This window comes from Eucyclogobius newberryi, unplaced genomic scaffold, assembly GCF_026437365.1.
Source record: "Eucyclogobius newberryi isolate DKJ021-1_F unplaced genomic scaffold, fEucNew1.0.hap1 SCAF_11, whole genome shotgun sequence".
NCBI lineage: Eukaryota > Metazoa > Chordata > Actinopteri > Gobiiformes > Gobiidae > Eucyclogobius > Eucyclogobius newberryi.
In genome coordinates, this window is record NW_027315735.1 from 38228053 (window position 1) to 38254875 (window position 26823).

The 26823-nt window shown below is 51.5% G+C and overlaps 1 protein-coding gene across 2 annotated transcripts; it reads right to left on the bottom strand.

The window, feature by feature from the left end:
* Window positions 1-26805, bottom strand: isy1 (ISY1 splicing factor homolog). Of its 2 annotated transcripts, XM_072440082.1 has the most exons (12): window positions 26725-26804; window positions 26246-26268; window positions 25231-25282; window positions 24529-24594; window positions 18090-18132; window positions 16552-16664; window positions 15771-15888; window positions 15401-15523; window positions 6544-6635; window positions 4691-4774; window positions 80-181; window positions 1-49 (listed from the first exon to the last, which is right to left on the bottom strand). In XM_072440082.1, exons 1-12 carry the CDS (start codon window positions 26725-26727, stop codon window positions 44-46), a joined length of 825 nt encoding a protein of 274 aa, XP_072296183.1. In that variant the 5' UTR covers window positions 26728-26804; the 3' UTR covers window positions 1-43. The 2 variants fall into 2 exon arrangements, with proteins under 2 accessions (XP_072296183.1, XP_072296184.1); XM_072440083.1 differs by lacking the exon at window positions 1-49 and having other exon boundaries at window positions 74-181; window positions 4691-4771; window positions 26725-26805.
* Between the last annotated feature and the right edge of the window lie 18 nt (window positions 26806-26823).

A 26823-nucleotide genomic window follows, 5' to 3' on the forward strand; every position in this document is an offset into this window, starting at 1 on the left:
TGAAACAGTTACAAAAGTATTTACAAGAGTATTTCAGGCACGGTCAGAAGTGGTAGTATTGTAGTAATAGTATTCACAGTCCGAGCAGAGTCCTGGCCTCTCGGCTCTGGTGCTGTAACGTCTCGCTGGCATATCTCTGTAACAGCTCCATCTTCTTCCTCCGGATCAGAGCCTCCTCCACCTGAAAACACAAGCAAGAGGCCGCGTTTAGTCCCGACTCTGGGCACCAACAAGAGGCCGCGTTTAGTCCCGACTCTGGGCACCAACAAGAGGCCGCGTTTAGTCCCGACTCTGGGCACCAACAAGAGGCCGCGTTTAGTCCTGACTCTGGGCACCAACAAGAGGCCGCGTTTAGTCCTGACTCTGGGCACCAACAAGAGGCCGCGTTTAGTCCCGACTCTGGGCACCAACAAGAGGCCGCGTTTAGTCCCGACTCTGGGCACCAACAAGAGGCCGCGTTTAGTCCCGACTCTGGGCACCAACAAGAGGCCGCGTTTAGTCCTGACTCTGGCACCAGCAAGAGGCCGCGTTTAGTCCTGACTCTGGCACCAACAAGAGGCCGCGTTTAGTCCTGACTCTGGGCACCAGCAGGAGGCCGCGTTTAGTCCTGACTCTGGGCACCAGCAGGAGGCCGCGTTTAGTCCCGACTCTGGGCACCAACAAGAGGCCGCGTTTAGTCCTGACTCTGGCACCAACAAGAGGCCGCGTTTAGTCCCGACTCTGGGCACCAACAAGAGGCCGCGTTTAGTCCTGACTCTGGCACCAACAAGAGGCCGCGTTTAGTCCTGACTCTGGCACCAGCAAGAGGCCGCGTTTAGTCCTGACTCTGGCCCCAACAAGAGGCCGCGTTTAGTCCTGACTCTGGCACCAACAAGAGGCCGCGTTTAGTCCTGACTCTGGCACCAGCAAGAGGCCGCATTTAGTCCCGACTCTGGGCACCAGCAGGAGGCCGCGTTTAGTCCTGACTCTGGCACCAACAAGAGGCCGCGTTTAGTCCTGACTCTGGCACCAACAAGAGGCCGCGTTTAGTCCTGACTCTGGCACCAGCAAGAGGCCGCGTTTAGTCCCGACTCTGGGCACCAGCATGAGGCCGCGTTTAGTCCTGACTCTGGCACCAGCAAGAGGCCGCGTTTAGTCCTGACTCTGGGCACCAACAAGAGGCCGCGTTTAGTCCTGACTCTGGGCACCAGCAAGAGGCCGCGTTTAGTCCTGACTCTGGCACCAGCAAGAGGCCACGTTTAGTCCTGACTCTGGGCACCAGCAGGAGGCCGCGTTTAGTCCTGACTCTGGCACCAGCAAGAGGCCGCGTTTAGTCCTGACTCTGGGCACCAGCAGGAGGCCGCATTTAGTCCTGACTCTGGCACCAACAAGAGGCCGCGTTTAGTCCTGACTCTGGGCACCAGCAGGAGGCCGCGTTTAGTCCTGACTCTGGCACCAACAAGAGGCCGCGTTTAGTCCTGACTCTGGGCACCAGCAGGAGGCCGCGTTTAGTCTCTGACTCTGGCACCAACAAGAGGCCGCGTTTAGTCCTGACTCTGGGCACCAGCAGGAGGCCGCGTTTAGTCCTGACTCTGGCACCAACAAGAGGCCGCGTTTAGTCCTGACTCTGGGCACCAGCAGGAGGCCGCGTTTAGTCCTGACTCTGGCACCAACAAGAGGCCGCGTTTAGTCCTGACTCTGGGCACCAGCAGGAGGCCGCGTTTAGTCCTGACTCTGGCACCAACAAGAGGCCGCGTTTAGTCCTGACTCTGGGCACCAGCAAGAGGCCGCGTTTAGTACTGACTCTGGCACCAGCAAGAGGCCGCGTTTAGTCCTGACTCTGTCACCAGCAAGAGGCCGCGTTTAGTCCTGACTCTGGGCACCAGCAGGAGGCCGCGTTTAGTCCTGACTCTGGCACCAACAAGAGGCCGCGTTTAGTCCTGACTCTGGCACCAGCAAGAGGCCACGTTTAGTCCTGACTCTGGCACCAGCAAGAGGCCGCGTTTAGTCCTGACTCTGGCACCAACAAGAGGCCGCGTTTAGTCCTAACTCTGGCACCAACAAGAGGCCGCGTTTAGTCCTGACTCTGGCACCAACAAGAGGCCGCGTTTAGTCCTGACTCTGGCACCAACAAGAGGCCGCGTTTAGTCCTGACTCTGGCACCAGCAAGAGGCCGCGTTTAGTCCTGACTCTGGCACCAACAAGAGGCCGCGTTTAGTCCTGACTCTGGCACCAACAAGAGGCCGCGTTTAGTCCTGACTCTGGGCACCAGCAGGAGGCCGCGTTTAGTCCTGACTGGCACCAACAAGAGGCCGCGTTTAGTCCTGACTCTGGCACCAACAAGAGGCCGCGTTTAGTCCTGACTCTGGCACCAGCAAGAGGCCACGTTTAGTCCTGACTCTGGCACCAGCAAGAGGCCGCGTTTAGTCCTGACTCTGGCACCAACAAGAGGCCGCGTTTAGTCCTAACTCTGGCACCAACAAGAGGCCGCGTTTAGTCCTGACTCTGGCACCAACAAGAGGCCGCGTTTAGTCCTGACTCTGGCACCAACAAGAGGCCGCGTTTAGTCCTGACTCTGGCACCAGCAAGAGGCCGCGTTTAGTCCTGACTCTGGCACCAACAAGAGGCCGCGTTTAGTCCTGACTCTGGCACCAACAAGAGGCCGCGTTTAGTCCTGACTCTGGCACCAACAAGAGGCCGCGTTTAGTCCTGATTCTGGGCACCAGCAAGAGGCCGCGTTTAGTCCTGACTCTGGCACCAACAAGAGGCCGCGTTTAGTCCTGATTCTGGGCACCAGCAAGAGGCCGCGTTTAGTCCTGATTCTGGGCACCAGCAGGAGGCCGCGTTTAGTCCTGACTCTGGCACCAGCAGGAGGCCGCGTTTAGTCCTGACTCTGGCACCAGCAAGAGGCCGCGTTTAGTCCCGACTCTGGGCACCAGCAGGAGGCCGCGTTTAGTCTTGACTCTAGCACAAGCAAGAGGCCGCGTTTAGTCCTGACTGGCACCAGCAAGAGGCCGCATTTAGTCCTGACTCTGGCACCAGCAAGAGGCCGCGTTTAGTCCTGACTCTGGCACCAGCAAGAGGCCGCTTTTAGTCCTGACTCTGGCACCAGCAAGAGGCCGCATTTAGTCCTGACTCTGGCACCAGCAAGAGGCCGCGTTTAGTCCTGATTCTGGCACCAGCAGGAGGCCGCGTTTAGTCCTGACTCTGGCACCAGCAGGAGGCCGCGTTTAGTCCTGACTCTGGCACCAGCAGGAGGCCGCGTTTAGTCCTGACTCTGGCACCAGCAGGAGGCCGCGTTTAGTCCTGATTCTGGGCACCAGCAAGAGGCCGCGTTTAGTCCTGATTCTGGGCACCAGCAGGAAGCCGCGTTTAGTCCCGACTCTGGGCACCAGCAGGAGGCCGCGTTTAGTCCCGACTCTGGGCACCAGCAGGAGGCCGCGTTTAGTCCCGACTCTGGGCACCAGCAGGAGGCCGCGTTTAGTCCCGACTCTGGGCACCAGCAGGAGGCCGCGTTTAGTCCCGACTCTGGGCACCAGCAGGAGGCCGCGTTTAGTCCCGACTCTGGGCACCAGCAGGAGGCCGCGTTTAGTCTTGACTCTAGCACAAGCAAGAGGCCGCGTTTAGTCCTGACTGGCACCAGCAAGAGGCCGCATTTAGTCCTGACTCTGGCACCAGCAAGAGGCCGCGTTTAGTCCTGACTCTGGCACCAGCAAGAGGCCGCGTTTAGTCCTGACTCTGGCACCAGCAAGAGGCCGCTTTTAGTCCTGACTCTGGCACCAGCAAGAGGCCGCATTTAGTCCTGACTCTGGCACCAGCAAGAGGCCGCGTTTAGTCCTGATTCTGGCACCAGCAGGAGGCCGCGTTTAGTCCTGACTCTGGCACCAGCAGGAGGCCGCGTTTAGTCCTGACTCTGGCACCAGCAGGAGGCCGCGTTTAGTCCTGACTCTGGCACCAGCAGGAGGCCGCGTTTAGTCCTGACTCTGGCACCAGCAGGAGGCCGCGTTTAGTCCTGATTCTGGGCACCAGCAAGAGGCCGCGTTTAGTCCTGATTCTGGGCACCAGCAGGAGGCCGCGTTTAGTCCCGACTCTGGGCACCAGCAGGAGGCCGCGTTTAGTCCCGACTCTGGGCACCAGCAGGAGGCCGCGTTTAGTCCCGACTCTGGGCACCAGCAGGAGGCCGCGTTTAGTCCCGACTCTGGGCACCAGCAGGAGGCCGCGTTTAGTCCCGACTCTGGGCACCAGCAGGAGGCCGGTCCATGTTTAGTCCTGACTCTGGCACCAGCAGGAGGCCGCTCCATGTTTAGTCCTGACTCTGGCACCAGCAGGAGGCCGCTCCATGTTTAGTCCTGACTCTGGCACCAGCAGGAGGCCGCTCCATGTTTAGTCCTGACTCTGGCACCAGCAGGAGGCCGGTCCATGTTTAGTCCTGACTCTGGCACCAGCAGGAGGCCGGTCCATGTTTAGTCCTGACTCTGGCACCAGCAGGAGGCCGGTCCATGTTTAGTCCTGACTCTGGCACCAGCAGGAGGCCGGTCCATGTTTAGTCCTGACTCTGGCACCAGCAGGAGGCCGCTCCATGTTTAGTCCTGACTCTGGCACCAGCAGGAGGCCGGTGTTTGAAACACAACATGTATTAGTGTTAGTATATAGTATAATAGTAGTGGTGGTCTTAGATGAAGTAGTAATGGTAGTATTAGTACTGCAGTACCTCTTTCTGTGAGGGCACGGGGACGTGAGCGGTGAACACAGCTCCTTCTTCTCCTTCAGCTTCATCAGCTCCTTCATCTTCCTCCTGAAAACATTTTAGAGTTTAACAAGAAAATACACACATATCACTACTGCAATATCTACTACTACTGCATCACAGGAGTATTAGTGTGTAGTACTACTGCATCACAGGAGTATTAGTGTGTAGTACTACTGCATCACAGGAGTATTAGTGTGTAGTACTATTGCATCACAGGAGTATTAGTGTGTAGTACTATTGCATCACAGGAGTATTCGTGTGTAGTACTACTGCATCACAGGAGTATTAGTGTGTAGTACTACTGCATCACAGGAGTATTAGTGTGTAGTACTATTGCATCACAGGAGTATTAGTGTGTAGTACTATTGCATCACAGGAGTATTAGTGTGTAGTACTACTGCATCACAGGAGTATTAGTGTGTAGTACTACTGCATCACAGGAGTATTAGTGTGTAGTACTATTGCATCACAGGAGTATTCGTGTGTAGTACTACTGCATCACAGGAGTATTAGTGTGTAGTACTATTGCATCACAGGAGTATTAGTGTGTAGTACTATTGCATCACAGGAGTATTCGTGTGTAGTACTACTGCATCACAGGAGTATTAGTGTGTAGTACTATTGCATCACAGGAGTATTAGTGTGTAGTACTACTGCATCACAGGAGTATTAGTGTGTAGTACTATTGCATCACAGGAGTATTAGTGTGTAGTACTATTGCATCACAGGAGTATTAGTGTGTAGTACTACTGCATCACAGGAGTATTAGTGTGTAGTACTACTGCATCACAGGAGTATTAGTGTGTAGTACTATTGCATCACAGGAGTATTCGTGTGTAGTACTACTGCATCACAGGAGTATTAGTGTGTAGTACTACTGCATCACAGGAGTATTAGTGTGTAGTACTATTGCATCACAGGAGTATTCGTGTGTAGTACTACTGCATCACAGGAGTGTTTGTAGTAGTGTTTGTAGTAGTGTTTGTAGTAGTGTCTGTAGTAGTGTTTGTAGTAGTGTTTGTAGTAGTGTTTGTAGTAGTGTCTGTAGTAGTGTTTGTAGTAGTGTTTGTAGTAGTGTTTGTAGTAGTGTCTGTAGTAGTGTTTGTAGTAGTGTTTGTAGTAGTGTCTGTAGTAGTGTTTGTAGTAGTGTTTGTAGTAGTGTTTGTAGTAGTGTCTGTAGTAGTGTTTGTAGTAGTGTTTGTAGTAGTGTTTGTAGTAGTGTTTGTAGTAGTGTTTGTAGTAGTGTTTGTAGTAGTGTCTGTAGTAGTGTTTGTAGTAGTGTTTGTAGTAGTGTCTGTAGTAGTGTTTGTAGTAGTGTTTGTAGTAGTGTTTGTAGTAGTGTCTGTAGTAGTGTTTGTAGTAGTGTTTGTAGTAGTGTTTGTAGTAGTGTTTGTAGTAGTGTTTGTAGTAGTGTTTGTAGTAGTGTCTGTAGTAGTGTCTGTAGTAGTGTTTGTAGTAGTGTTTGTAGTAGTGTTTGTAGTAGTGTTTGTAGTAGTGTTTGTAGTAGTGTTTGTAGTAGTGTCTGTAGTAGTGTTTGTAGTAGTGTTTGTAGTAGTGTTTGTAGTAGTGTTTGTAGTAGTGTTTGTAGTAGTGTTTGTAGTAGTGTTTGTAGTAGTGTCTGTAGTAGTGTTTGTAGTAGTGTTTGTAGTAGTGTTTGTAGTAGTGTCTGTAGTAGTGTTTGTAGTAGTGTTTGTAGTAGTGTTTGTAGTAGTGTTTGTAGTAGTGTTTGTAGTAGTGTTTGTAGTAGTGTCTGTAGTAGTGTTTGTAGTAGTGTTTGTAGTAGTGTTTGTAGTAGTGTTTGTAGTAGTTTGTACCTGATGGTCTGTGACTTTGTAAATATCTTCTTCTTCTTCAGGTTTGTTTTGGTCTTTCTCAGATCTCCATTTCTCCACAGCCTCCAACATCACTGCAGAAGTACACACTTTTACTACTACAAATACTACTGATACTACACCAACATCACTGCAGAAGTACACACTTTTACTACTACAAATACTACTGATACTACACCAACATCACTGCAGAAGTACACACTTTTACTACTACAAATACTACTGATACTACACCAACATCACTGCAGAAGTACACACTTTTACTACTACAAATACTACTGATACTACACCAACATCACTGCAGAAGTACACACTTTTACTACTTCAAATACTACTGATACTACACCAACATCACTGCAGAAGTACACACTTTTACTACTACAAATACTACTGATACTGTAAAGGAACTAGGGCTGGGTATTGCCAAGACCCTCGCGATACGATACGTATCCCGATACTTTTTTGAAAAAAGGGTCTTAAAGTTTAACAAAGAGGCATTTGTTTTATTCCGGGTAAGATTATGCAAAGAACACATTCAAGTAAAGGTCTGTGTGTGTGTGTGTGTGTGTGTAATGTGTGTGTGTAATGTGTGTGTGTGTGGTGTGTGTGTGTGTGTAATGTGTGTGTGTAATGTGTGTGTGTGTAATGTGTGTGTAATGTGTGTGTGTGTGTAATGTGTGTGTGTGTGTAATGTGTGTGTGTGTAATGTGTGTGTGTGTGGTGTGTGTGTGATGTGTGTAATGTGTGTGTGTGTAATGTGTGTGTGTGTGTAATGTGTGTGTGTGTGTGATGTGTGTGTGTGTAATGTGTGTGTGTGTGGTGTGTGTGTGATGTGTGTAATGTGTGTGTGTGTGGTGTGTGTGTGATGTGTGTAATGTGTGTGTGTGTGTGATGTGTGTGTGTAATGTGTGTGTGTAATGTGTGTGTGTGTGTAATGTGTGTGTGTAATGTGTGTGTGTGTGTGATGTGTGTGTGTAATGTGTGTGTGTGTGTGATGTGTGTGTGTAATGTGTGTGTGTGTGTGATGTGTGTGTGTAATGTGTGTGTGTAATGTGTGTGTGTGTGTAATGTGTGTGTGTGTGTAATGTGTGTGTGTGTGTAATGTGTGTGTTGTGTGTGTGTGATGTGTGTAATGTGTGTTTGTGTGTAATGTGTGTGTGGTGTGTGTGTGTGATGTGTGTAATGTGTGTGTTGTGTGATGTGTGTGTGTAATGTGTGTGTGTAATGTGTGTGTGTGTGTGTGATGTAATGTGTGTGTGTAATGTGTGTGTGTGTTGTGTGTGTGTGTGTAATGTGTGTGATGTGTGTGTAATGTGTGTGTAATGTGTGTGTGATGTGTGTGTGTAATGTGTGTGTGTGTGATGTGTGTGTAATGTGTGTGTGTGTGATGTGTGTGTAATGTGTGTGTGTGTGATGTGTGTGTAATGTGTGTGTGTGTGATGTGTGTGTGTGATGTGTGTGTGTGATGTGTGTGTGTTGTGAGTGTGTGTGTTGTGAGTGTGTGTGTGTGTGTGTGATGTGTGTGTGTGATGTTTGTGTAATGTGTGTGTAATGTGATGTGTGTGTGTGTGAGATGTGTGTGTGTGTGTGTGAGATGTGTGTGTGTGTGTGTGTGTGTGTGAGATGTGTGTGTGTGATGTGTGTGTGTGTGTGTAATGTTTGTGTGTGATGTGTGTGTAATGTTTGTGTGTGTGTAATGTGTGTGTGTGTGTATGTGATGTGTGTGTAATGTGTGTGTATGTGATGTGTGTGTAATGTGTGTGTGTGTGATGTGTGTGTAATGTTTGTGTGTGTGATGTTGTGTAATGTGTGTGTGTGTGTGTAATGTGTGTGTGTGATGTGTGTGTAATGTGTGTGTGTGATGTGTGTGTAATGTTTGTGTGTGTGTGTAATGTGTGTGTGTGATGTGTGTGTGTGTAATGTGTGTGTAATGTGTGTGTGTGTGTGTGTAATGTGTGTGTGTGTGTAATGTTTGTGTGTGTGTGTAATGTTTGTGTAATGTGTGTGTGTGTGTGTGTGTAATGTTTGTGTAATGTGTGTGTGTGTAATGTTTGTGTGTGTGTGTAATGTTTGTGTAATGTGTGTGTAATGTGTGTGTGTGTAATGTTTGTGTAATGTGTGTGTGTGTGTGTAATGTGTGTGTGTGTAATGTGTGTAATGTGTGTGTGTGTGTGTGTGATGTGTGTGTGTGTGATGTGTAATGTGTGTGTGTGTGATGTGTAATGTGTGTGTGTGTGTGTAATGTGTGTGTGTGATGTGTGTGTGTGATGTGTGTGTAATGTTTGTGTGTGTGTGTAATGTGTGTGTGTAATGTGTGTGTGTGTGTAATGTGTGTGTATGTGTGTGTGTAATGTGTGTGTGTGTGTAATGTGTGTGTAGTTGTGTGTGTAATGTGCGTGTGTGTGATGTGTGTGTAATGTTTGTGTAATGTGTGTGTGTAATGTTTGTGTGTAATGTGTGTGTGTGTGTGTGTGTGTGTGTGTGTAATGTGTGTGTGTGTGTGTGTGTGTAATGTGTGTGTGTGATGTGTGTGTAATGTTTGTGTGTGTGTGTGTGTAATGTGTGTGTGTGTGTGTGTGTGTAATGTGTGTGTGTGATGTGTGTGTGTGATGTGTAATGTGTGTGTGTGTATAATGTGTGTGGGATGTTTGTGTAATGTTTGTGTAATGTGATGTGTGTGATGTGTGTGATGTGTGTGTGTGAGATGTGTGTGTGTGTGTGTGAGATGTGTGTGTGTGTGTGATGTGTGTGATGTGTGTGTGATGTGTGTGATGTGTGTGTGTGTGTGGTGTGTGTGTGTGTTGAGTGTGTGTGGTGTGTGTGTGTAATGTTTGTGTAATGTGTGTGATGTGTGTGTGTGTAATGTTTGTGTAATGTTTGTGTAATGTGTGTGTGATGTGTGTGTGATGTGTGTGATGTGTGTGTGTGTGTGGTGTGTGTTGAGTGTGTGTGGTGTGTGTGTGTAATGTTTGTGTAATGTGTGTGATGTGTGTGTGTGATGTGTGTGTGTGTAATGTTTGTGTAATGTGTGTGTGATGTGTGTGTGATGTGTGTGTGTAATGTGTGTGTGTGTGTGTAATGTGTGTGTGTGTTGTGTGTGTCGTGTGTGTGTAATGTGTGTGTGTGTAATGTGTGTGTGTGTGTGTAATGTTTGTGTGTGTGTGTAATGTGTGTGTGTGTAATGTGTGTGTGTGTGTGTGTAATGTTTGTGTGTGTGTGTAATGTGTGTGTGTGTGTGTAATGTTTGTGTGTGTGTAATGTTTGTGTAATGTGTGTGTATAATGTGTGTGTGTGATGTGTGTGGGATGTTTGTGTAATGTTTGTGTAATGTGTGTGTATTATGTGTGTGTGTGATGTGTGTGGGATGTTTGTGTAATGTTTGTGTAATGTGATGTGTGTGTGATGTGTGTGTGTGTGATGTTTGTGTGTAATGTGTGTGTAATGTGTGTGTGATGTGTGTGTGTGTGTAATGTGTGTGTGTGTGTGTAATGTGTGTGTGTGTTGTGTGTGTCTCGTGTGTGTGTAATGTGTGTGTGTGTAATGTTTGTGTGTGTGTGTAATGTTTGTGTGTGTGTAATGTTTGTGTAATGTGTGTGTGTAATGTGTGTGTGTAATGTTTGTGTGTAATGTTTGTGTGTAATGTTTGTGTAATGTGTGTGTGTGATGTGTGTGATGTGTGTGTGTAATGTGTGTGTGTAATGTGTGTGTGATGTGTGTGTGATGTGTGTGTGTAATGTGTGTGTGTGTGTGTGATGTAATGTGTGTGTGTAATGTGTGTGTGTGTTGTGTGTGTGTGATGTGTGTGTGTTGTGTGTGTGTGTGTAATGTGTGTGATGTGTGTGTAATGTGTGTGTAATGTGTGTGTGATGTGTGTGTGTAATGTGTGTGTGTGTGATGTGTGTGTAACGTGTGTGTGTGTGATGTGTGTGTGTGATGTGTGTGTGTGATGTGTGTGTGTGATGTGTGTGTGTTGTGAGTGTGTGTGTTGTGAGTGTGTGTGTGTGATGTGTGTGTGTGATGTTTGTGTAATGTGTGTGTAATGTGATGTGTGTGTGTGTGAGATGTGTGTGTGTGTGTGTGAGATGTGTGTGTGTGTGTGTGTGTGTGTGAGATGTGTGTGTGTGATGTGTGTGTGTGTGTGTGTAATGTTTGTGTGTGATGTGTGTGTAATGTTTGTGTGTGTGTAATGTGTGTGTGTGTGTATGTGATGTGTGTGTAATGTGTGTGTGTGTGATGTGTGTGTAATGTTTGTGTGTGTGATGTTGTGTAATGTGTGTTTGTGTGTGTAATGTGTGTGTGTGATGTGTGTGTAATGTGTGTGTGTGATGTGTGTGTAATGTTTGTGTGTGTGTGTAATGTGTGTGTGTGATGTGTGTGTGTGTAATGTGTGTGTAATGTGTGTGTGTGTGTGTGTAATGTGTGTGTGTGTGTAATGTTTGTGTGTGTGTGTAATGTTTGTGTAATGTGTGTGTGTGTAATGTTTGTGTGTGTGTGTAATGTTTGTGTAATGTGTGTGTAATGTGTGTGTGTGTAATGTTTGTGTAATGTGTGTGTGTGTGTGTAATGTGTGTGTGTGTAATGTGTGTAATGTGTGTAATGTGTGTGTGTGTGTGTGTGTGATGTGTGTGTGTGTGATGTGTAATGTGTGTGTGTGTGATGTGTAATGTGTGTGTGTGTGTGTAATGTGTGTGTGTGATGTGTGTGTGTGATGTGTGTGTAATGTTTGTGTGTGTGTGTAATGTGTGTGTGTAATGTGTGTGTGTGTGTAATGTGTGTGTATGTGTGTGTGTAATGTGTGTGTGTGTGTAATGTGTGTGTATGTGTGTGTGTAATGTGCGTGTGTGTGATGTGTGTGTAATGTTTGTGTAATGTGTGTGTGTGTAATGTTTGTGTAGTGTGTGTGTGTGTAATGTTTGTGTAATGTGTGTGTGTAATGTTTGTGTGTAATGTGTGTGTGTGTGTGTGTGTAATGTGTGTGTGTGTGTGTGTAATGTGTGTGTGTGTAATGTGTGTGTGTGATGTGTGTGTGTGATGTGTAATGTGTGTGTGTGTATAATGTGTGTGTGTGATGTGTGTGGGATGTTTGTGTGTGAGATGTGTGTGTGTGTGAGTGAGATGTGTGTGTGTGTGTGTGTGTGTGTGTGTGTGTGATGTGTGTGTGATGTGTGTGATGTGTGTGTGTGTGTGTGGTGTGTGTGTGTGTGATGTGTGTGTGTGAGATGTGTGTGTGTGTGAGTGAGATGTGTGTGTGTGTGTGTGTGTGTGATGTGTGTGATGTGTGTGATGTGTGTGTGTGTGTGGTGTGTGTGTGTGTGTGTTGAGTGTGTGTGGTGTGTGTATGTAATGTTTGTGTAATGTGTGTGATGTGTGTGTGTGATGTGTGTGTGTGTAATGTTTGTGTAATGTTTGTGTAATGTGTGTGTGATGTGTGTGTGATGTGTGTGTGTAATGTGTGTGTGATGTGTGTGTGTGTGTAATGTGTGTGTGTGTGTGTAATGTGTGTGTGTGTTGTGTGTGTCGTGTGTGTGTAATGTGTGTGTGTGTAATGTGTGTGTGTGTGTGTAATGTTTGTGTGTGTGTGTAATGTGTGTGTGTAATGTGTGTGTGTGTGTGTAATGTTTGTGTGTGTGTGTAATGTGTGTGTGTGTAATGTGTGTGTGTGTGTGTAATGTTTGTGTGTGTGTGTAATGTTTGTGTGTGTGTAATGTTTGTGTAATGTGTGTGTATAATGTGTGTGTGTGATGTGTGTGGGATGTTTGTGTAATGTTTGTGTAATGTGTGTGTATTATGTGTGTGTGTGATGTGTGTGGGATGTTTGTGTAATGTTTGTGTAATGTGATGTGTGTGTGATGTGTGTGTGTGTGATGTTTGTGTGTAATGTGTGTGTGATGTGTGTGTGTGTGTAATGTGTGTGTGTGTAATGTTTGTGTGTGTGTGTAATGTTTGTGTGTGTGTAATGTTTGTGTAATGTGTGTGTGTAATGTGTGTGTGTAATGTTTGTGTGTAATGTTTGTGTGTAATGTTTGTGTGTAATGTTTGTGTAATGTGTGTGTGTGATGTGTGATGTGTGTGTGTAATGTGTGTGTGTAATGTGTGTGTGATGTGTGTGTGATGTGTGTGTGTAATGTGTGTGTGTAATGTTTGTGTGTGTGTAATGTGTGTGTGTGTTGTGTGTGTGTAATGTGTGTGTGTGTAATGTGTGTGTGTGTGTGTAATGTGTGTGTGTATGTGTGTAATGTGTGTGTAAGTGTTTTGTGTGTGATGTGTAATGTTTGTGTGTGATGTGTGTGTGTGTAATATGTGTGTAATGTGTGTGTGTGTAATATGTGTGTAATGTGTGTGTGTGTAATATGTGTGTAATGTGTGTGTGTGTAATGTGTGTGTAATGTGTGTGTAAGTGTTTTGTGTGTGATGTGTAATGTTTGTGTGTGATGTGTGTGTGTGTAATATGTGTATAATGTGTGTGTGTAATATGTGTGTAATGTGTGTGTGTGTAATATGTGTGTAATGTGTGTGTGTGTAATGTGTGTGTAATGTGTGTGTAGTGTGTGTGTGTGTGTGTAGTGTGTGTGTGTGTGTGTAGCGTGTGTGTGTGTGTGTGTGTGTGTAATGTGTGTGTGTGTGTAATGTGTGTGTGTGTGTGTAATGTTTGTGTGTGTGTAATGTTTGTGTGTGTGTGTGTGTAATGTGTGTGTGTGTGTAATGTGTGTAATGTGTGTGTGTGTGTGTGTGTGTGTGTGATGTGTGAGAGTCTGTTGACCCTCTGTTTTGTCTTTTTGTTGTTGTTTTGGTCTTAAAATCCCGTTTCGTCGGGTCGGGCCCGGCACTAAGCTAAGTAGTGCTAGCGCGGAAGTGGCTGCGGCTAACGCTAAGCTAACAGGCGCTCAGCGGGGCCCTGTTGGATAGTTGTATTGTTTAACCGCTCGGTTTATGTAGTGTAGAGAAGGGAAGATGTGTGTGATGTGGTGTCAGGTTTGTGTCCGTTTTTGTGCCTCCGGTTCGGCTGTTGTGGTCTCTGGGCTAAGTTAGCTCCGGGGCTGCGTTGAATTTGTATAAAATAAAGGGGTGAAAGGAATGAAATCAATGAAAAAGGAAATCAAATAGAATGGAAAAGGGAGGCGTGTAACAGTAGCGACGTTTGGAGCCAAAAGCTCTTCTTCAGGCCTGTGTAGAGCTGGTGCACGGTGTGTGTCTGTCTCAGTAGTTCCCTCTACAGGAGGGAGCTTCTAAACGGCCGCCCGGACAATTTGTAATAAATTAACGTTATTGAAAAGTATCGATAAAGCCCGTGACGATATATCGCCGTATCGATATTTTTAACACAGCCCTAACAGGAACCCCCGGCACCACATGACTCTCAGTATAAGACCTGTACAGGAACCCCCGGCACCACATGACTCTCAGTATAAGACCTGTACAGGAACCCCCGGCACCACATGACTCTCAGTATAAGACCTGTACAGGAACCCCCGGCACCACATGACTCTCAGTATAAGACCTGTACAGGAACCTCAGGCACCACATGACTCTCAGTATAAGACCTGTACAGGAACCCCCGGCACCACATGACTCTCAGTATAAGACCTGTACAGGAACCCCCGGCACCACATGACTCTCAGTATAAGGCCTGTACAGGAACCTCAGGCACCACATGACTCTCAGTATAAGACCTGTACAGGAACCCCCGGCACCACATGACTCTCAGTATTAGACCTGTACAGGAACCTCCGGCACCACATGACTCTCAGTATAAGGCCTGTACAGGAACCCCCGGCACCACATGACTCTCAGTATAAGGCCTGTACAGGAACCTCAGGCACCACATGACTCTCAGTATAAGACCTGTACAGGAACCTCAGGCACCACATGACTCTCAGTATAAGACCTGTACAGGAACCTGAGGCACCACATGACTCTCAGTATAAGACCTGTACAGGAACCTCAGGCACCACATGACTCTCAGTATAAGACCTGTACAGGAACCTCAGGCACCACATGACTGTCAGTATGAGACCTGTACAGGAACCCCCGGCACCACATGACTCTCAGTATTAGACCTGTACAGGAACCTCCGGCACCACATGACTCTCAGTATAAGGCCTGTACAGGAACCCCCGGCACCACATGACTCTCAGTATAAGGCCTGTACAGGAACCTCAGGCACCACATGACTCTCAGTATAAGACCTGTACAGGAACCCCCGGCATCACATGACTCTCAGTATAAGACCTGTACAGGAACCTCAGGCACCACATGACTCTCAGTATAAGACCTGTACAGGAACCTCAGGCACCACATGACTCTCAGTATAAGACCTGTACAGGAACCTCAGGCACCACATGACTCTCAGTATAAGACCTGTACAGGAACCTCAGGCACCACATGACTCTCAGTATAAGACCTGTACAGGAACCCCCGGCACCACATGACTCTCAGTATAAGACCTGTACAGGAACCTCAGGCACCACATGACTCTCAGTATAAGACCTGTACAGGAACCTCAGGCACCACATGACTCTCAGTATAAGACCTGTACAGGAACCCCCGGCACCACATGACTCTCAGTATAAGACCTGTACAGGAACCTCAGGCACCACATGACTCTCAGTATAAGACCTGTACAGGAACCTCAGGCACCACATGACTCTCAGTATAAGACCTGTACAGGAACCCCCGGCACCACATGACTCTCAGTATAAGACCTGTACAGGAACCTCAGGCACCACATGACTCTCAGTATGTTTCCAGACTCACAGACACGACTAAGCTCAGTGGCCAACATCTGGGACCAACATTTCTGACTTTAAAAACATAAATGTTATTATAATATAGAGCTGACCCTGTTTCTCATGCTGAGCCTCTAGAGGCAGTAAAACTCCGTCGTCTTCATCTCTGTAGCCGTAATATTCTGCATCCACTTCTTTCATCAGCTCAGCTCGAGTCTTCCTCTGCTCCGGGGCCGCTGCCAATCACAGGACAGAACATTTAGTTCAGACCCGGTTCAGTCCCGGTTCAGTCCCGGTTCAGACCCGGTTCAGACCCGGTTCAGTCCCGGTTCAGTCCCGGTTCAGACCCGGTTCAGACCCGGTTCAGTCCCGGTTCAGTCCCGGTTCAGACCCGGTTCAGACCCGGTTCAGTCCCGGTTCAGACCCGGTTCAGACCCGGTTCAGACCCGGTTCAGACCCGGTTCAGACCCGGTTCAGACTCACGTTCTTTCTCAAACAGTTCTCTGACTCCTGGCAGGTCTCGCGCTGCTCCAAAGTATTTGTATCCTCTGTTTCCAGGAACTTCTCGGCCCTCGTGGTCCAGCATCCGGGGCCCGAACCTCTTGAGGAACACAAAGATTTGGAATAGTACACATACTTACAAGTACTACAGATACAAAGTACTACGTCAAATCCTACTGCTACCCTCTAAAGCAGGGGTGTCAAACAGACCTTTTAATCTTGCCTGCAAAACATTTTTAATTTATATCTATTAAATTCCAGTAGATATATAGCATTTTCATCGCTAGAACTACAAATCCCACAATAGCACATCTCCCCCGCGCTGCTCAACTGCTGCTCAGCTGCTGGAGCGAGTGCAGAGAGCCAAGAAGTGCCATAGCGCTAAACTAGACCTGAGCAGAAGTCTGAGCGAGGAAAGAGATGTGTGGTTTTGGGAAACAAGTGGAAGAAAGAGATGGTTTTGTGGACGCTAGAGCTAACATGGAGCTAACGTGAAGCTACCGTGAAGCTATTGTGGAGCTACCGTGAAGCTATCGTGGAGCTAACGTGGAGCTAACGTGGAGCTATCGTGGAGCTAACGTGAAGCTATCGTGGAGCTAACGTGGAGCTAACGTGGAGCTATCGTGGAGCTAACGTGGAGCAAACGTGGAGCTAACGTGGAGCTAACGTGGAGCTATCGTGGAGCTATCGTGGAGCTAACGTGGAGCTTTAGTGCTCATACAACTGTAGTACTAGTATGAATAATGCAGTACAAGTACTTTACCCTGTAGTCGGGTCCTCCCAGCTCTTTGATTCGCACTTCCCAGTGTCGTTTCTCTCGCAGAAGTTTGTTGATTTCATCGTTCAGATCTCGAATCCGAAACTCGCCCAAACCGGCTGAAAACACAAAACAAAGATCAGGAAACGAGACGAGGCTCAAGCCGGCTGAAAAAGATTGAAAGATTTTGTAGCATAAGCTCTGTTCACATTTGTAATGATTTGTCGTTGGTTCTAAACATCATGTCATTTAAACATATGGAGCTGGTTTGTGTAACGGAGGCAGAGGAAGTTTAAGCTGAAACTCATGCTCCTCTTTTAGGGCGTACAGACTCCTGAAGGTCCCACACACTGAGCTAAAGGCTCACTCATAAAGTCTACATTTGTGATGTTGAGTTACTTTAACCCCTTCTTGAACCGACACCTTAACGTGGTGGAGGGTTTGATCCCAGGAGCCATGTTGTCGGGGGCTTTAAGCCCCTGGTTGGGTCTCCCAAAGCAAACAGGTCCTAGCGGACGGGTCAGACAAAGAGCTGTTCAGAAGCCACACAGGGCTGGTGTGGGCGGGGCTGGTGTGGGCGGGGCTGGTGCGGGCGGGGCTGGTGTTGGCGGGGCTGGTGTGGGCGGGGCTGGTGTGGGCTATAAGCCCACACCAGCCCAGAGTTCACCCCGGTGGACGAGAGGGTCGTGTCCCTTCGCCTTCGGGTGGGGGACATGTCTCTCACTGTTGTGGCGGCCTACGGGCCGAACAGCAGTGCAGAGGACCGGGAGTACGGGGCCCTTTGCTCAGGGCTGTCCGGTCCCTGTCTGACAGGAGCAGGAGCTGTGGTCACTGCAGTAAGTCAGACCTGTTCCCAGTGAGGCACTCCTCAGGGCTGCGCTTTGTCACCGCTTCTATTCATAGAGTTCAAGTATCTCGGGGTCTTGATGGAGCGTGTGATTGACAGTTGGATCGGTGCAGTCGCTGCATCAACTGTTGTGGTGAAGAAGGAGCTGAGTCCTAAGACAAAGCTCTCGATTTATCGGTCACTCTACGTTCTGACCTCACCTTTGGTCATGAGCTTTAATGACCCAAAGGACAAGATCGAGGATACAAGCGGTCAAAATGAGTTTCCTCCGCCGGTCGGCTGGACGCTCCCTTAGAGATAGGGGGAGGAGCTCAGTCACACGAGGGGAGCTCGGAGTAGAGCCGCTGCTCCTCCTGGGCCCCTCCCTCTGGGAAGAGGCACCATCGAAGACCCGGGACACGTTGGAGGGACTATGTCTCGGCTGGCCTGGGAACGCCTCTGGATCCCCCCAGAGGAGTTGGAGGAAGTGTCTGGGGAGTGGGAAGTCTGGGAGTCCCTGGTTAGGCTGCTGCCCCCGCGACACGGCCCCGGATAAAGAGGAAGAAGATGGATGTTACTTTAAGCAACTTTACCAAATCACGAGGTAATTGTAGTAATCCAAGTTTTTATTCCTGCGCCGTAAGAACAGAACAACTATAACCACACATTTAACAGGAAGTCAACCGCTTTTACTGTGAAGGAGTGAAACAGGAAGTACCATTCTGAATCTGGGCCACTTTCTTTGAGACTTCACTGATGATCTGTGAAAAACACAAAAGTCAAGTTTTAAACTAAAATGTGTTTTTTAGGACTGAGGGATTTCACAGATTTAGACCCGGCGGACCGCGGGTGAGCCGCGAGACCCCCACGAGACCCCAGTGAGCGAGACCCCCACGAGACCCCAGTGAGCGAGACCCCCACGAGACCCCAGTGAGCGAGACCCCCACGAGACCCCAGTGAGTGAGACCCCCACGAGACCCCAGTGAGTGAGACCCCCACGAGACCCCAGTGAGCGAGACCCCCACGAGACCCCAGTGAGCGAGACCCCCACGAGACCCCAGTGAGTGAGACCCCCACGAGACCCCAGTGAGCGAGACCCCAGTGAGTGAGACCCCCACGAGACCCCAGTGAGCGAGACCCCAGTGAGTGAGACCCCCACGAGACCCCAGTGAGCGAGACCCCAGTGAGTGAGACCCCCACGAGACCCCAGTGAGCGAGACCCCAGTGAGTGAGACCCCCACGAGACCCCAGTGAGCGAGACCCCAGTGAGTGAGACCCCCACGAGACCCGAGTGAGCGAGACCCCCACGAGACCCCAGTGAGCGAGACCCCAGTGAGCGAGACCCCCACGAGACCCCAGTGAGCGAGACCCCAGTGAGTGAGACCCCCACGAGACCCCAGTGAGCGAGACCCCCACGAGACCCCAGTGAGCGAGACCCCCACGAGACCCCAGTGAGTGAGACCCCCACGAGACCCCAGTGAGTGAGACCCCCACGAGACCCCAGTGAGTGAGACCCCCACGAGACCCCAGTGAGTGAGACCCCCACGAGACCCCAGTGAGCGAGACCCCCACGAGACCCCAGTGAGTGAGACCCCCACGAGACCCCAGTGAGTGAGACCCCCACGAGACCCCAGTGAGCGAGACCCCCACGAGACCCCAGTGAGCGAGACCCCCACGAGACCCCAGTGAGTGAGACCCCCACGAGACCCCAGTGAGTGAGACCCCCACGAGACCCCAGTGAGCGAGACCCCCACGAGACCCCAGTGAGCGAGACCCCCACGAGACCCCAGTGAGCGAGACCCCCACGAGACCCCAGTGAGTGAGACCCCCACTAGACCCCAGTGAGCGAGACCCCCACGAGACCCCAGTGAGCGAGACCCCAGTGAGTGAGACCCCCACGAGACCCCAGTGAGCGAGACCCCAGTGAGTGAGACCCCCACGAGACCCCAGTGAGCGAGACCCCAGTGAGTGAGACCCCCACGAGACCCCAGTGAGCGAGACCCCAGTGAGTGAGACCCCCACGAGACCCGAGTGAGTGAGACCCCCACGAGACCCGAGTGAGCGAGACCCCCACGAGACCCCAGTGAGCGAGACCCCAGTGAGCGAGACCCCCACGAGACCCCAGTGAGCGAGACCCCAGTGAGCGAGACCCCCACGAGACCCCAGTGAGCGAGACCCCCACGAGACCCCAGTGAGTGAGACCCCCACGAGACCCCAGTGAGCGAGACCCCCACGAGACCCCAGTGAGTGAGACCCCCACGAGACCCCAGTGAGTGAGACCCCACGAGACCCCAGTGAGCGAGACCCCAGTGAGTGAGACCCCCACGAGACCCCAGTGAGCGAGACCCCCACGAGACCCCAGTGAGTGAGACCCCCACGAGACCCCAGTGAGCGAGACCCCCACGAGACCCCAGTGAGCGAGACCCCCACGAGACCCCAGTGAGCGAGACCCCCACGAGACCCCAGTGAGCGAGACCCCAGTGAGTGAGACCCCCACGAGACCCCAGTGAGCGAGACCCCCACGAGACCCCAGTGAGCGAGACCCCCACGAGACCCCAGTGAGTGAGACCCCCACGAGACCCCAGTGAGCGAGACCCCCACGAGACCCCAGTGAGCGAGACCCCCACGAGACCCCAGTGAGCGAGACCCCCACGAGACCCCAGTGAGCGAGACCCCCACGAGACCCCAGTGAGCGAGACCCCAGTGAGTGAGACCCCCACGAGACCCCAGTGAGCGAGACCCCCACGAGACCCCAGTGAGTGAGACCCCCACGAGACCCCAGTGAGCGAGACCCCCACGAGACCCCAGTGAGTGAGACCCCCACGAGACCCCAGTGAGTGAGACCCCCACGAGACCCCAGTGAGCGAGACCCCAGTGAGTGAGACCCCCACGAGACCCCAGTGAGCGAGACCCCAGTGAGTGAGACCCCCACGAGACCCCAGTGAGCGAGACCCCCACGAGACCCCAGTGAGTGAGACCCCCACGAGACCCCAGTGAGTGAGACCCCCACGAGACCCCAGTGAGCGAGACCCCCACGAGACCCCAGTGAGCGAGACCCCAGTGAGTGAGACCCCCACGAGACCCCAGTGAGTGAGACCCCCACGAGACCCCAGTGAGCGAGACCCCCACGAGACCCCAGTGAGTGAGACCCCCACGAGACCCCAGTGAGCGAGACCCCAGTGAGTGAGACCCCCACGAGACCCCAGTGAGCGAGACCCCAGTGAGCGAGACCCCAGTGAGTGAGACCCCCACGAGACCCCAGTGAGCGAGACCCCAGTGAGTGAGACCCCCACGAGACCCCAGTGAGTGAGACCCCCACGAGACCCGAGTGAGCGAGACCCCCACGAGACCCCAGTGAGCGAGACCCCAGTGAGCGAGACCCCCACGAGACCCCAGTGAGCGAGACCCCAGTGAGCGAGACCCCAGTGAGTGAGACCCCCACGAGACCCCAGTGAGCGAGACCCCAGTGAGTGAGACCCCCACGAGACCCCAGTGAGTGAGACCCCCACGAGACCCGAGTGAGCGAGACCCCCACGAGACCCCAGTGAGCGAGACCCGAGTGAGCGAGACCCCCACGAGACCCCAGTGAGCGAGACCCCAGTGAGCGAGACCCCCACGAGACCCCAGTGAGCGAGACCCCAGTGAGTGAGACCCCCACGAGACCCCAGTGAGCGAGACCCCAGTGAGTGAGACCCCCACGAGACCCCAGTGAGTGAGACCCCAGTGAGTGAGACCCCCACGAGACCCGAGTGAGCGAGACCCCCACGAGACCCCAGTGAGCGAGACCCCAGTGAGCGAGACCCCAGTGAGCGAGACCCCAGTGAGTGAGACCCCCACGAGACCCCAGTGAGTGAGACCCCCACGAGACCCCAGTGAGTGAGACCCCCACGAGACCCCAGTGAGCGAGACCCCAGTGAGTGAGACCCCCACGAGACCCCAGTGAGCGAGACCCCCACGAGACCCGAGTGAGCGAGACCCCCACGAGACCCCAGTGAGCGAGACCCCAGTGAGTGAGACCCCCACGAGACCCCAGTGAGCGAGACCCCCACGAGACCCCAGTGAGCGAGACCCCCACGAGACCCGAGTGAGCGAGACCCCCACGAGACTCCAGTGAGCGAGACCCCAGTGAGTGAGACCCCCACGAGACCCCAGTGAGTGAGAGCCCCACGAGACCCCAGTGAGAGCCCCGCGAGACCCAAGTGAGAGCCCCGCGAGACCCCAGTGAGAGCCCCGCGAGACCCCAGTGAGAGCCCCGCGAGACCCCAGTGAGTGAGAGCCCCGCGAGACCCCAGTGAGTGAGAGCCCCGCGAGACCCCAGTGAGTGAGAGCCCCGCGAGACCCCAGTGAGTGAGACCCCCGCGAGACCCCAGTGAGAGCCCCGCGAGACCCCAGTGAGTGAGAGCCCCGCGAGACCCCAGTGAGTGAGAGCCCCGCGAGACCCCAGTGAGAGCCCCGCGAGACCCCAGTGAGTGAGAGTCCCGCGAGACCCCAGTGAGTGAGAGCCCCGCGAGACCCCAGTGAGTGAGAGCCCCGCGAGACCCCAGTGAGTGAGAACCCCGCGAGACCCCAGTGAGTGAGAGCCCCGCGAGACCCCAGTGAGTGAGAGCCCCGCGAGACCCCAGTGAGAGCCCCGCGAGACCCCAGTGAGTGAGAACCCCGCGAGACCCCAGTGAGAGCCCCGCGAGACCCCAGTGAGTGAGAGCCCCGCGAGACCCCAGTGAGTGAGAGCCCCGCGAGACCCCAGTGAGCGAGAGCCCCGCGAGACCCCAGTGAGCGAGACCCCAGTGAGTGAGACCCCAGTGAGCGAGACCCCCACGAGACCCCAGTGAGCGAGACCCCAGTGAGTGAGACCCCCACGAAACCCCAGTGAGACCCCCACGAGACCCCAGTGAGAGCCCCGCGAGACCCCAGTGAGTGAGACCCCCACGAGACCCCAGTAAGAGCCCCGCGAGACCCAAGTGAGAGCCCCGCGAGACCCAAGTGAGAGCCCCGCGAGACCCCAGTGAGTGAGACCCCCACGAGACCCCAGTGAGAGCCCCGCGAGACCCAAGTGAGAGCCCCGCGAGACCCCAGTGAGAGCCCCGCGAGACCCAAGTGAAAGCCCCGCGAGACCCCAGTGAGAGCCCCGCGAGACCCAAGTGAGAGCCCCACGAGATCCCAGTGAGAGCCCCGCGAGATCCCAGTGAGAGCCCCGCGAGACCCCAGTGAGTGAGAGCCCCGCGAGACCCCAGTGAGTGAGAGCCCCGCGAGACCCCAGTGAGAGCCCCGCGAGACCCCAGTGAGTGAGAGCCCCGCGAGACCCAAGTGAGAGCCCCGCGAGACCTCAGTGAGTGAGACCCCCGCGAGACCCCAGTGAGTGAGACCCCCGCGAGACCCCAGTGAGTGAGACCCCCGCGAGACCCCAGTGAGTGAGAGCCCCGCGAGACCCAAGTGAGTGAGAGCCCCGCGAGACCCAAGAGAGTGAGAACCCCGCGAGACCCCAGTGAGAGCCCCGCGAGAGCCAAGTGAGTGAGAGCCCCGCGAGACCCCAGTGAGTGAGAGCCCCGCGAGACCCCAGTGAGTGAGAGCCCCGCGAGACCCCAGTGAGTGAGAGCCCCGCGAGACCCCAGTGAGAGCCCCGCGAGACCCCAGTGAGTGAGAGCCCCGCGAGACCCCAGTGAGCGAGAGCCCCGCGAGACCCCAGTGAGCGAGACCCCAGTGAGTGAGACCCCAGTGAGCGAGACCCCCACGAGACCCCAGTGAGTGAGACCCCAGTGAGTGAGACCCCCACGAAACCCCAGTGAGACCCCCACGAGACCCCAGTGAGAGCCCCGCGAGACCCCAGTGAGTGAGACCCCCACGAGACCCCAGTAAGAGCCCCGCGAGACCCAAGTGAGAGCCCCGCGAGACCCAAGTGAGAGCCCCGCGAGACCCCAGTGAGTGAGACCCCCACGAGACCCCAGTGAGAGCCCCGCGAGACCCCAGTGAGAGCCCCGCGAGACCCAAGTGAGAGCCCCGCGAGACCCCAGTGAGAGCCCCGCGAGACCCAAGTGAGAGCCCCGCGAGACCCCAGTGAGAGCCCCGCGAGACCCCAGTGAGAGCCCCGCGAGACCCAAGTGAGAGCCCCACGAGATCCCAGTGAGAGCCCCACGAGATCCCAGTGAGAGCCCCACGAGATCCCAGTGAGAGCCCCGCGAGACCCCAGTGAGTGAGAGCCCCGCGAGACCCCAGTGAGTGAGAGCCCCGCGAGACCCCAGTGAGTGAGAGCCCCGCGAGACCCCAGTGAGTGAGAGCCCCGCGAGACCTCAGTGAGTGAGAGCCCCGCGAGACCCCAGTGAGGGCCCCGCGAGACCCCAGTGAGAGCCCCGCGAGACCCCAGTGAGTGAGAGCCCCGCGAGACCCCAGTGAGTGAGAGCCCCACGAGACCCCAGTGAGAGCCCCGCAAGACCCGAGTGAGTGAGAGCCCCGCGAGACCCCAGTGAGTGAGACCCCCGCGAGACCCCAGTGAGTGAGAGCCCCGTGAGACCCCAGTGAGTGAGAACCCCGCGAGACCCCAGTGAGTGAGAGCCCCGTGAGACCCCAGTGAGTGAGAACCCCGCGAGACCCCAGTGAGTGAGAGCCCCGCGAGACCCCAGTGAGTGAGAACCCCGCGAGACCCCAGTGAGTGAGAGCCCCGTGAGACCCCAGTGAGTGAGAGCCCCGCGAGACCCCAGTGAGACCCCCACGAGACCCCAGTTAGAGCCCCGCGAGACCCCCGCGAGACCCCAGTGAGACCCCTGCGAGACCCCAGTGAGACCCCCGCGAGACCCCAGTGGGTGCCCCGCGAGACCCCAGTGAGAGCCCCGCGAGACCCCAGTGAGAGCCCAGCGAGACCCCAGTGAGAGCCCCGCGAGACCCCAGTGAGAGCCCAGCGAGACCCCAGTGAGAGCCCCGGTTCAAAAGACATGTGTAAACATGTCATGTTATAATGGGCCCCTGCGGGGGCCCGTATATGGACCATTTGTTTGTACATTTGGTTGGAGCGGCTTTTATTCAGGAGCCTGAAAAGTTTACTGTATGTTACAAAAATCTTAAAATACATAAATGTTTGTTGCAGTTGCTTTGTGGGCGTGGCCCGAGCTTCATGAGGAAATCCACTTCTACTGAAAATGTTTGATCAGAGTTTGATTGGTCCAGACCTGACGCCGCCATTTCTCAGCTTTAGGAAGCTCGTTACACTCAGACGCCAAGTACGGACGGCGCTCCTGCAACGAGCCAGGAAACATCAGGGTTATGTCAGTATTATACAATAAAACATGTGAAGATAAAGTCAGATTATGTCAGTATTATACAGTAAAACATGTGAAGATAAAGTCAGATTATGTCAGTATTATACAGTAAAACATGTGAAGATAAAGTCAGATTATGTCAGTATTATACAGTAAAACATGTGAAGATAGTCAGATTATGTCAGTATTATACAGTAAAACATGTGAAGATAAAGTCAGATTATGTCAGTATTATACAGTAAAACATGTGAAGATAAAGTCAGATTATGTCAGTATTATACAGTAAAACATGTGAAGATAGTAAGATTATGTCAGTATTATACAGTAAAACATGTGAAGATAAAGTCAGATTATGTCGGTATTATACAGTAAAACATGTGAAGATAAAGTCAGATTATGTCAGTATTATACAGTAAAACATGTGAAGATAAAGTCAGATTATGTCAGTATTATACAGTAAAACATGTGAAGATAAAGTCAGATTATGTCAGTATTATACAGTAAAACATGTGAAGATAAAGTCAGATTATGTCAGTATTATACAGTAAAACATGTGAAGATAGTCAGATTATGTCAGTATTATACAGTAAAACATGTGAAGAGGATAAAGACCTTGACTTTTCCCTCCTCCAGCTGCGCCTGACGGAAACGAGCTAGAGCCGTCCTGAAAAACATATACACGGGTACATGTGTGTGTATTATATATACACAGGTACATGTGTGTGTATTATATATACACAGGTACATGTGTGTGTATTATATATACACGGGTACATGTGTGTGTATTGTATATACACGGGTACATGTGTGTGTATTGTATATACACGGGTACATGTGTGTGTATTGTATATACACGGGTACATGTGTGTGTATTGTATATACACGGGTACATGTGTGTGTATTGTATATACACGGGTACATGTGTGTGTATTGTATATACACGGGTACATGTGTGTGTATTGTATATACACGGGTACATGTGTGTGTATTGTATATACACGGGTACATGTGTGTGTATTATATATATACACAGGTACATGTGTGTGTATTATATATATACACAGGTACATGTGTGTGTATTATATATACACAGGTACATGTTTGTGTATTATATATACACGGGTACATGTGTGTGTATTATATATACACGGGTACATGTGTGTGTATTGTATATACACGGGTACATGTTTGTGTATTATATATACACGGGTACATGTTTGTGTATTATATATACACGGGTACATGTTTGTGTATTATATATACACAGGTACATGTGTGTGTATTATATATACACGGGTACATGTGTGTGTATTATATATACACAGGTACATGTGTGTGTATTATATATACACAGGTACATGTGTGTGTATTATATATACACAGGTACATGTGTGTGTATTATATATACACAGGTACATGTGTGTGTATTATATATACACAGGTACATGTGTGTGTATTATATATACACGGGTACATGTGTGTGTATTATATATACACGGGTACATGTGTGTGTATTATATATACACAGGTACATGTGTGTGTATTATATATACACAGGTACATGTGTGTGTATTATATATACACAGGTACATGTTTGTGTTCATATAGTGTAAGAGGAGATACTCACATGGCTTTCTCTGCGTTTCGAGCCTGGAAACACAAAAACACATTTCATTATGAAAAGTGTTCACTAACCCTAACCTCGCTCCTAACCTCGCTGTTAGCCCCGCTGTTAGCCCCGCTGTTAGCCCCGCTGTTAGCCCCGCTGTTAGCCCCGCTGTTAGCCCCGCTGTTAGCCCCGGATGTTAGCCCCGCTGTTAGCCCCGCTGTTAGCCCCGCTGTTAGCCCCGCTGTTAGCCCCGCTGTTAGCCCCGCTGTTAGCCCCGCTGTTAGCCCCGCTGTTAACCTCGCTGTTAGCCCCGGATGTTAGCCTCGCTGTTAGCCCCGCTGTTAGCCCCGCTGTTAGCCCCGCTGTTAGCCCCGCTGTTAGCCCCGCTGTTAGCCCCGGATGTTAGCCCCGCTGTTAGCCCCGCTGTTAGCCCCGCTGTTAGCCTTAGCCTCGTTACTTTCAACAGTTAGCCTTTAGCTTTAGACTTTAACTCTCACCATCTCTGCCTCGGGTCCGGCTTCAGTCCTGGTTCTGGTTGAAGTCCTGGTTCTGGTTCTGGTTCGCCTCAGAGACAACTGTTGTGATTTTGCGTGCTA